This window comes from Myxocyprinus asiaticus, chromosome 2 (assembly GCF_019703515.2).
Source record: "Myxocyprinus asiaticus isolate MX2 ecotype Aquarium Trade chromosome 2, UBuf_Myxa_2, whole genome shotgun sequence".
Taxonomy (NCBI): Eukaryota; Metazoa; Chordata; class Actinopteri; order Cypriniformes; family Catostomidae; genus Myxocyprinus; species Myxocyprinus asiaticus.
This window is the reverse complement of record NC_059345.1, coordinates 51,411,984-51,422,091: the sequence shown is the minus strand read 5'-3', so window position 1 is coordinate 51,422,091 and position 10,108 is coordinate 51,411,984. Positions and strand designations below refer to the sequence as shown.

The 10,108-nt window shown below is 37.9% G+C and overlaps 2 protein-coding genes across 2 annotated transcripts in view; one reads left to right on the top strand and one right to left on the bottom strand.

Moving 5' to 3' along the window:
• Positions 1-1,216: 1,216 nt before the first annotated feature.
• cartl (cocaine- and amphetamine-regulated transcript-like) lies at positions 1,217-5,471 on the bottom strand. The gene is made up of 4 exons (XM_051652830.1): positions 5,353-5,471; positions 2,146-2,341; positions 1,743-1,817; positions 1,217-1,583 (listed from the first exon to the last, which is right to left on the bottom strand). Exons 2-4 carry the CDS (start codon positions 2,275-2,277, stop codon positions 1,476-1,478), a joined length of 315 nt encoding a protein of 104 aa, XP_051508790.1. The 5' UTR covers positions 2,278-2,341; positions 5,353-5,471; the 3' UTR covers positions 1,217-1,475.
• The window catches only part of iqgap1 (IQ motif containing GTPase activating protein 1), a 56,790-nt gene continuing 51,283 nt past the window's right edge, over positions 4,602-10,108 (top strand). Inside the window, exons 1-2 of the mRNA XM_051652506.1 lie at positions 4,602-4,816; positions 7,483-7,585. Coding sequence (XP_051508466.1) covers positions 4,771-4,816; positions 7,483-7,585 — 149 coding nt within the window. The 5' untranslated portion in view covers positions 4,602-4,770. The remainder of the gene's footprint in view (positions 4,817-7,482; positions 7,586-10,108) is intronic.

The window sequence follows — 10,108 nt, the reverse complement described above, 5'->3', positions numbered from 1 at the left end:
ATAGTGCAGCAAACTGAAACCAGATACACTACAACACTATTCTGTGTTAGGAGCAATTGAACAATTAATAATTCAGGGGTTTGGCCTCATGACTAACAGGTTCACTGTATTTACTCAGGGGTCATTAAAACCAGAGTGTGTGTACAGTATAGGACATCTAAATAATGTACCATTGTGTCTCAGGGGGACAGTACACTGACCGATCTCAAGAACATGGACCAGAAAGTTATGCTCTCAAACACCAATATATTGACTGCACTCAGACTGACAGCTTTTTTTTTTTAAGACACGGTGATGTGTAAAAATTACAGTAATGGAGGACATCCAGCACTGAGAACGTTTTTTTAATCAATCATCAGAGCTGCTTGTGTAAAAGATGTTTAAATGAATCCGTTTCTTGAATATTTCTTTTTAGTGTAAGGGTAATGTAAGGAAAAATTCTGTGCAGTCTCAGGTTATGACATGGCATAACTGGGACATACTTCCTGCAAAACCTAAAACAAATCTGCTTTTATTATGCCTCAGTGGGAAAGCTTGTGTATTGTGTGGCCCCTAAGAACACTGCGAGCAAGCTATTCCCTGTCATAAACAATATCTCACAAATTAGTTCATCTAGAAAAGAAATGCTTGATGTGTTATTGTTGTATTGACTTTTTCTTCTATTGTTTTGGATCCAGTTTCAGCTAACTGCGGGAGAGGGAAATCATTCTTCCTCTGAATCAATAGGAAGAGGGCCTAGATCACATAGAGCAACTATTGGACCCCCGGGTTTTACCCTGATTGACTATAAACCAAGAAAGACTAAAAGCAAACATAATGGTGGGGATGAGGAACTGAGATTTGTCTTAAATGACATGGCAGTCTACGAACATCATTTCATCTTGGTAGAAATTATTTAGGTATAGCATCACTATTCCTCCTAAAGGTCATAAAAATATAGATTTTTCTATATTCATACACTTTAAACATCAGATGTTCCTTATGCAACATTGTATATAGCTCATTTTCCGTTGAATATCTGCTGGAAATCCATTTGTGATGTAGGTCATAAGTTCCAATCAAACTCACAGTCATAATAAAAATCACACACACTTTTCAATCTGTATAACCCCCCTGGTTACCGTCTCTGATGAGAAACAAATCTGTTGGCTGTGCATCCCACTCTTTCGTCTTTTTTTTTAATACTAGCCATGATGGCGAAAGACTTTGTATTTGTCATAATAATGTTTATTGATAACACAAAACACACACAGATAAATATGTACATTACACCCATGCTTTGTTTGCTCTATCATGCTGAACTAAATTGAGTTTTGTTTGTCACAGAGCTTGTACAAGTGATTAAGAAAACATATTTCCACCCTCTATCTCTTTCAATTCATCATCTGTGCATGTCTATACAACTTTAAGGAAAAAGTGAGGAGTCTTGCAGTTTAGGCAGTCAGAGAATTCAGGGATTTTCTACTGCTTTTGATTTATATGCATTTAAGGAGAAATGAGTTGCAGTTAGATCCTCTGCCACAATCACACAGTTTCCCAATGCGTGGACCCAGTCTCACTGCACAGCGGGACCCCATGGCACACTAAGGAAAAGGAGAAAGCATTTTATAGCCAGATGTGAAGATCATAATCATCAACTATATTTAGACTTATGCATATTTTACATGACCTTTGAAAAAGAGCTGATTATTACTTATAACAAGATGAAAATGATTATGAAAAAGTGATGGGACAAAATGTACCTGTGCAATGCCACGTTTTTCTGTAGATGGCAGATGGGTCTGGTATCTCCCCAAAAGTACAGCCATAGCCTCAACCTATGCAAAAAAATTGAGCAACAAAACAAACCATGTTTAACCTATTTTATGGATTTATGATATTCAGAAATCAGGAAAAATAACTGCTGTTCATTTAAATCTTGAAGAAAAAATATAGCCTAAATATAAACACAAACCAGTTTGACACTTCACGAGATCTGCTTGAAAGTAGCCTACCATTAAACAGGTGAAAATACCGAAAATATCAAATGTCTATCTTTCAGATTTTGTTTGGCTCACCGCTAATTGGCTCTCACACATAAAAAGACTTCAAGTTAGCAATAAATGTCAGTTCAACGTCAAGGCAGTTTATCTGGCAAATACTCACAAGATCTTTCTCAGCTTCCTGCTGGGACAGTTGTGTTTCATCTGAGGATAGTTCTTGGGAAACTTGTCCACAGCACATGACAGTAAAGAGCCCGACTATGATCAGTCCTATCAGTATCCCTGAGCTCTCCATGGTTCTGAGTCGTGTGGGCTGCCCGGGGTCAACAATCACAGGATACTGAGGTGTCTGTAACTTACTGTAACACTGACTACTCAACAGTGGCCACTGGCTTTTTTATAAACAAATATGCCCCGCCCTGACTTCATTTATATCAGGTTAGCTATAGGGCGAAACATGTTTATTTTGCTGACGTTGAGATTGTTGGAGCTCAAACAGCCAGTTTACTGCGTGCTCAATAATTAATTTTCTTCCCTTCTCTCATAGTTATAATGTATAATGGGTCTAAATGCCTCCTAAAGGAAAGGTGATTCTTCCTAGTCCCAAAGTGTATGACGATCGCAAAAATAAATTTGTACATTTGAATATTGATGGAGCAACACAGTTTGTGTGAACAATTATAAAAGTTATTTATAACTTTATTACTTTTTTAATAAAAAATTTTTTTTTTATATTTTCATAATTTAAAAAAATATGAAATAATATATAATTAAAATGTTTTAATTATTTTAACCATGAAAAATTATATTGTTTCTAATTTATATTAAAATATATTGAAAACAATAACAATTATCGTGTTTTTAAGTTTATAATTATGTTATAATAATTATAAAATCAAATGAATTAAATGAATTAAATAAATTAAAAAATATAGGTGGGCCACTGTGGGCCCACTTTGTACAACCTTCCCAAGAAAATCCACCCCCCCCCCCCCCCTCTCCTCCATCACCACCACCACACACATTATACAAATTCTTATCTAATCTTATAATTATCTTAGAATTTTCTTATAATTACCACAAAGATGACAATTTGACCTCAAGGATCAGGATAATTTTGGAGTGCATCATGTCAAACAGGTTGCTGGAGAGTTCATTGGTGGTGTTTGTTACTATTTAGTGTTTGGGGAGAAAATAGCCAGCAGCCACATCACCCTGCAGCTCTCACCTAGTTGCCCACTAAAGCTAAGCAGGGTTGAGCCTGGCCAGTACATGGATGGGAGACCTCCTGGGAAAAACTAAGGTTGTTGCTGGAAGAAGTATTAGGGAGGCCAGTGGGGGTGCTCACCCTGCAGTCTGTGTGGGTCCTAATGCCCCAGTATAGTGATGGGAACACTATACTGTAAAAAGGCATCATCTTTTGGATGAGAGGTTAAAGCGATGTCCTGACTCTCTGTGGTCATTAAAAATTCCTGGACAATCCTCATAAAGTGTAAGGGAGTAACCCTGGTGTCCTGGCCAAATCCCCCATTAGCCCTAATCTATCATGGCCTCCTAATAATCTCCATCCTTGAACTGGCTACATCACTCTACTCTCCTCTCCACCAATAGCTGATGTGTGGTGAGCGTACTGGTGCACTATGGCTGCTGTCGCATCATCCAGGTGAATGCTGCTACACTGGTGGTGGTTGAGGAAATTCCCCCCATTCTAAGTGCTTTGAGTGCCTAGAAAAGTGCTATATAAATTTAAGGAATGATTATTATTTATTGTTATTAAAATAATCAAAATGGCCTTATATTCTCGGGGCCTTTAGCCCCATTGTACCCTGTGCATGTAGCCTACACGCTCTGTTACATCATCTTTAACATCCTCAATCAGGCATTTAGAGGCGTAACCTCATGTTTCCTCCCAAATAATTAAATAAGAGAAGATCAACATGACTAGCTCCTCATAATCGTCTGTCCGATACCATTTCAAGTTAAATAAAGCTCATATTTATTTCTGATTCATATTTAGAACATTTTTGATTGCAGTTTTCCAGCAAACACAGAACGTTTCCCTAACGTTAGTGTATGGTTCCCATATAGTTCTTTATGGGGGACCAACTCCTAACGTTCTAGGAATGTTCTTTTTAGGTATTATGACCACAAACTAACCTTCCCAGAATGTTGCAGGGAGATTTTTGTGACTTTTGCTGATTTTAGAAATATTTTTCACTATCATCATTTTTCATTTCATTTTTGATGGTCATATTTTCATAATTTGTCATAAATGTTGCAGAGAGGTGCCTGCAGACAACAAGGACTGAAGTAGTGCAGTACAACATTATTATATGTAGAAATCAAGATCACAGACTATAAGAAATCAGAAAATAAAACAATCAAAAATAATCATCAGTTGTTATATAGTTGCAAAAGCTGACAGATGAGTTTGAATCATCAATCCAAAGATATCAAACGTTATAATGATGAGTTGGGCCATCAGTGAGCAGTTCTTTGACCGACTACTACCCCCAGTGTGTGCTGTGGAGGGCGCTGCAGACGCAGTTCAGTGTTTTGAAAGGGTAACTCGCGAAATGGGTGTTTCCTGAAACGCATACTTTAGGATTTAGGAAGGAACACGCCCATGACATCAGTGGGTTTTCAAGAAGAAGAAAAAAGTCTCTGAGACTGTGCAACGAGGAAAGAAGGGGGCCAGAAGTGCCTTCTTAAAGTCTAAACATAAAGCAAAACAGACCAACATCGACAACTCAGAGGGAAATAGGACTTCTGAACCTTTTGAGAAAACATGTCAACTTCTGACGAGACTGACGGCTTCCGTCCTAGATATGGGTGTAAGTAATACGCTGTCTTCAGGCTTTCTTACCTTGACGTTCACCTTCTGAAAAAAGTTGCTCAGTTTGTTAAACGAGAAGACTCTTCATTTGGGTTTATGCAAATGACTAAATTCAAAGACAGTGCCGTTCTATGTATTTTGAGACAATTCCTCGTCTTTTATACTCTTAAAGTGAATCTGCATGCTTCACAACTTCCGCGTTAGAATACTGATGCAAGCGTGTATGTATGTATGTATGCATGCATGCGTGAGGCAGAGATACGCGCGTGATCAACCAGGCAACTTTTCTTGAACAACTAGCAAGCGGGAAAAAAACTGAAAGCGTCTTTATACTGTAATTTTACATAATGTATCGATATTTTCTCTATTTATCGTTGATGATTGCAGTTCTTATCAAAATGACATAAGATGAGCATCAAACGACTGTGCATGGTGAACTGTCTGCATGCCTGAAAGTCTGACACAGACAGTCTGGTTTAACATTTTAATTTAATAGTCGATTAAATAGCCCACAACGAAGCTGTCGTCTCTCACCTATGACTTGAACGCCCATCATCATAAACGCCTTTATGAAGATCAGAATCAGACGTCACTCATGTCTCGAGCACTAGAAAAAAACGTATTTGTATCGCGTGCCTTTACTGTTTCTTTTCCCAACGTGAAAACAGGAACCTTTCCCTCATTATTAAACTGTCTATTTCTCAGTTACTCTGCGGCAGTGTTGGGTGTAATGCATTAAGTAATTAATTACTGTAATTAAATTACTTTTTCAGTGAAAAAAAGGTAAGGGATTACTTTAAATTTTTCAGTAATTTAATTAGTTACTTCTGATGTAATTGCGTTAAATACTGTATAGACTATAGAACAATTCTATATAAAACAATGGTGAATTTAAAATCGAAATTTTAATTTCTAATTTAACGCTGCCCCCTTAAATTCTTTGGCCAGTTCATGAATAATTGATTTGATTTTCTATTATATATTTGAGAGAATTAAAAGAACAGTTACATGTCTAACCTTGTATTTTTCATCTGGTCGTGGTTGATAAGGGTTTTAGAAAGTAATTTGTAATAAGTAATGCAGTTACTTTTCAGACAGAGTAATTAGTACAGCAATCTATAGAAGATGTAATTAGTTGTTAGTAATTAATTACTTTTTTAGAGTATCTTACCCAACACTGCTCTGCAGGCGGGAAGACGGTTAACTGTTTCAGGTCCTAATGGACTAAAATGAACCGGTGTTGATGGCGAGGCCACTCACTTCTCGGTATGAATTGTATCTCCATGTAACAGGTAAGGATGAGCAAGGAGGCGGCGGGAACTGGCTGAACAGTAAACATAAACTTTAGTGATATAAATGAACTTAAAACAACATAAAACATAAGGACACAGACACATGCAACGCGGCCGCATGTGTCTCTCTCTCTCGAACTGGCGACTCCGGCTGCACCTTATCTCGCTCTCCCGCTGATCAGCTGACTCAGCGCAATCACGGCCCGTCCACGCCCTCCTCCTTGTCACACTCCTCCCCTGCCCGATTCAGGCCGGGGCACCACCGGTCTGACTAAATCGGCCTGAGACACTGCCCTTCCGGCCATTCTGTCAGCTGGTGGTCCACCCCGCCTCCTGTGAACCTGGGGGAGAGACGAGGGGAGGCGTGGGGAGAGGGAAAGGGTGAGTGGAGACACAGAGAGAGAGAGAGAGGAGAATTGCTCACCGACTCCTGGACGAGCTGTCACCCGGTCCTCAACCACTCCGCCCTCTGGTGGACACCAGCTCGCTTCTCCCCCGGCGGACGCTCTCCCGCTGATCAGCTGATTCAGCGCCAGACGTGCTCCATCACGGCCTGGCCACGCCCTCCTCCTTGTCACACTCCACTTTAGTTGTTTTTGTCTTTTAGTGACTTTCATAACACATCAAGTCACACACATCTGAGATGGTATGAGGATGAGTAAATGATGAGAGAATTTTCATTTTTGGGTGAACTATCCCTTTAATGTCAGGTTTCCAAAAGGATGTTGAATTACTGTCTTAAGGTGAACAGGACCACACTGGCGAAAGACAAAAATAAATACTGTTACAGTTCAGATAATATTCAAATGTTTCTGTGCAAATTTGTCTAAACATTGTCAGATATTAAAATAATTCAATAATGTTTCTTTGGAGTATGGAGCCTCCAAGAGCTGAAAAATGGGTTTATCCAAAGTTTCGTACTTTATTCTCCTTCTGTCTGGAATATGTGTAGTCGTTTTTAATAATAAATAGATTTTATTTATTTTTCCACATGACATTAAGCCCCATTAAATGATTTCAGTATGTGGAATAATCACTGATTTCAAGAACACTAGAGATCAGGCATTTCAGACAAGTTATGTATTACGAAGTTAGTTTAAACAGCTGAAATGGTATGATTACAAATTGGAGTGGTTGAATAACTAACATTTTTGGTTACCATTTGAGGGGCACTGTATCTAAGTAAATGTATTTGAGAAGTTATATATTGCTTTTGAGAATAAAAACAAACTCCTCCCATTCATGTATAGTTGTTTAGAACTGTAACAGTTTTACCGTTACTTCAACATAGCTCTGTATCATGCTTGTGTCCTAGCCATAGTGTGTTTGTCATTTCCACATTTCTAATATATGTGTGCTCTCCTGCATTTAGCTGTTCTGGATGGCGTGGAGCGGCTCACGGCGGAGGAGATGGACGAGCGCCGACAGCAAAACATGGCCTATGAATACTTGTGCCACCTGGAGGAGGCGAAACGGTAATCATTTTTGCAATATTTATATTAACAGAAGACAGACGACCCATTAAGATCAAGTCTTCTTGAGGCATTTCTCTTCTGTTACCAACAGATTATGAATCATGGTTTGTGTTAAAAGTTAAAAATGGCTCATCTGGAATGCAAGAGATATAAATACCTTGAGAACTTCATCCAGGAATTCCATAATAAAATGCAGTTTGCCTGAATTTTCTGCTGTGTGTAGCATTAAAAAAAATATATTGGCAGTTAATGCATGATACTGTTTTCACATCAGAATAGCAGCTTGGTTTCTGTTGGTGGTCTTTTCAGTGATTGTGTGATGATTAATTTTCATATGATTGTGGTGTGTCAAAGGTCTTCCTGCATGTTCCAGAAAAGTCCACCACAACTAATTTCAGAATTACCCATAGTGCATGTGGAGGTCTGTGTTGAAAATTCAAATATTATTGTTCAGTCATTGTTTCAGTATGTAGCCCTAACTTTAACATTTAAAGGGTTTACCCATGCAAATCTCGCTGCCACAATGATAGGGTGTTGTGGATGGTTGCTAGGGTATTGTTATGCGGTTGCTAAGGTTTTCTGAGTGGTTTTAAACATGTAGCTATTAGCGGTCAACCGATGTGGGTTTTTTTTAATGGCAAATGCCGATATCCAGAGAGCAGGGTGGCCGATATATTGCAGATATATCACACAATTTAATATAGTAAATAACATAGACACAAAATTGCCAGAAGAAACTGCTATCTACCATTTAAAATATATTTTTTAAAAAGATTATTTATATTTTATTGTTTACAATGTTAAAGTTTTGTGTGACATTTTGAGTAAACGTGTTAAAGAAAAGTGAAAGAAAATCCCAGGAGATCAGCAGTTACAGAAATACTCAGACCAGCCCATCTGGCACCAACAATCATGCCACTGTCCAAATCAATGAGATCACATTTTTTCCCCATTCTGATGGTTGATGTGAACAATAACTGAAGCTCCTGACCTGTATTTGCATGATTTTATGCACTGCTGCCACATGATTGGCTGATTAAATAATTGCATGGATGATTGTTGGTGCCAGATGGGCTGGTTTGAGTATTTCTGTAACTGCTGATCTTCTGGGATTTTCTTGCACAACAGTCTCTAGAGTTTACTCAGAATGGTGCCAAAAACAAAAAACATCCAGTGAGAGGCAGATCTTTGGACGTGTTAATGAGAGAGGTCAACAGAGAATGGCCAGACTGGTTTGAACTGACAAAGTCTACGGTAACTCAGATAACCACTCTGTACAATTGTGGTGAGAAGAATAGCATTTCAGAATGCTATTCTGAGATACGGGTTGGCGCTGTTTTGGCGGCACAAGGGGGACCTACACAATATTAGGCAGGTGGTTTTAATGTTATGGCTGATCGCTGTATATAGTATTCATATGACTTCACAGGCTATAGTATGAGTGTATATTTTATTTCATATTTCGTTTTTTTCATAATTTTAATCATCATTTACGGTGTGTGTGTGTGAATGTGTGTGTGTGTATATATATATATATATATATATATATATATATATATATATTTTTTTTTATGTATTTTTTCTTATATACATATTCACATTCAATTAATTTTTATCATAAAACTGCATTTATAATAATGATTCAAGCTGTTGTCACTGTTTGAAATTTCATACACATTTTTAAGAACAAATATTCGCAAGTTTGGAACCTACTAATGAAAATAGAATTCCACATACAACATTTAAGTAATATACTATATTAAAAGTACTATGTAAAATAATAATAATAATAAAAAAAAACATTAGGTTTGTAGGGCAAATGTTTGTCTGGGTTTGGGTCAGTTTTTCAAGTTTGGGTCCGGTTCGGATTTGTAATTAATGAAAAAATAAACAGGCCTGCCTAGAGGCTGTTCACACTAAACAAGTTTTTGCATGCATCTGCTCTGGTTTTCCTTTGTTTTACTATATAAACACGTGCTGGACGTACATATTTGACTGTTTCACCATGTCTCGCTGTTTCTTCAGCATCTTGCGCAGGACCGCCACATTTTTAAGACACTGTGTCAAGATAAAAAGAACTTAAAGTTTCAAAAACTTCTGTTTCATTTGTTGCGCTGCGTTTAGCTTGTTTTTAGCGCAAATTCAACGTTATGAAACAATTCTGTATTCAAACAGGACTTCACGTGACTTTTGATTTGTTACACATGATTCCAGATTGTATGGGACAGGTTTCATTTTAAGGCCTGTGCATGCCTGTAATTCTGGTCCCTAAAGATGGTTTGGGTTCCTCCTTCAATGTATAAGGTATATTTTTGCCTGTGTTATTCTCTGCCAGGCAATTTCATAAGTCTGATTGCATTGAAAACTAATCGCACAGCTCTCTTCAACAAGATGTGTGATTTGAGGTATCACAAATGGTGCGGGCAAGTTACGCGCAAAAATTAAATACTTAGGAATGGGTTTTTTTCAAATCCCTAAACAAGAATGGCCAATAGTCACATTGATGTTTGCCTTTGCAAACGC

Bases quoted from the DNA above. Each gene is read 5' to 3' on its own strand.
- cartl (XM_051652830.1), bottom strand. From the start codon at position 2,277: ATGGAGAGCTCAGGGATACTGATAGGACTGATCATAGTCGGGCTCTTT. The intron at 1,818-2,145 runs GTGAGTATTTGC...TTTTTTGCATAG, and splicing joins AGGAAGCTGAGAAAGATCTT to GTTGAGGCTATGGCTGTACT. The intron at 1,584-1,742 runs GTACATTTTGTC...CCTTTTCCTTAG, and splicing joins AAAAACGTGGCATTGCACAG to TGTGCCATGGGGTCCCGCTG.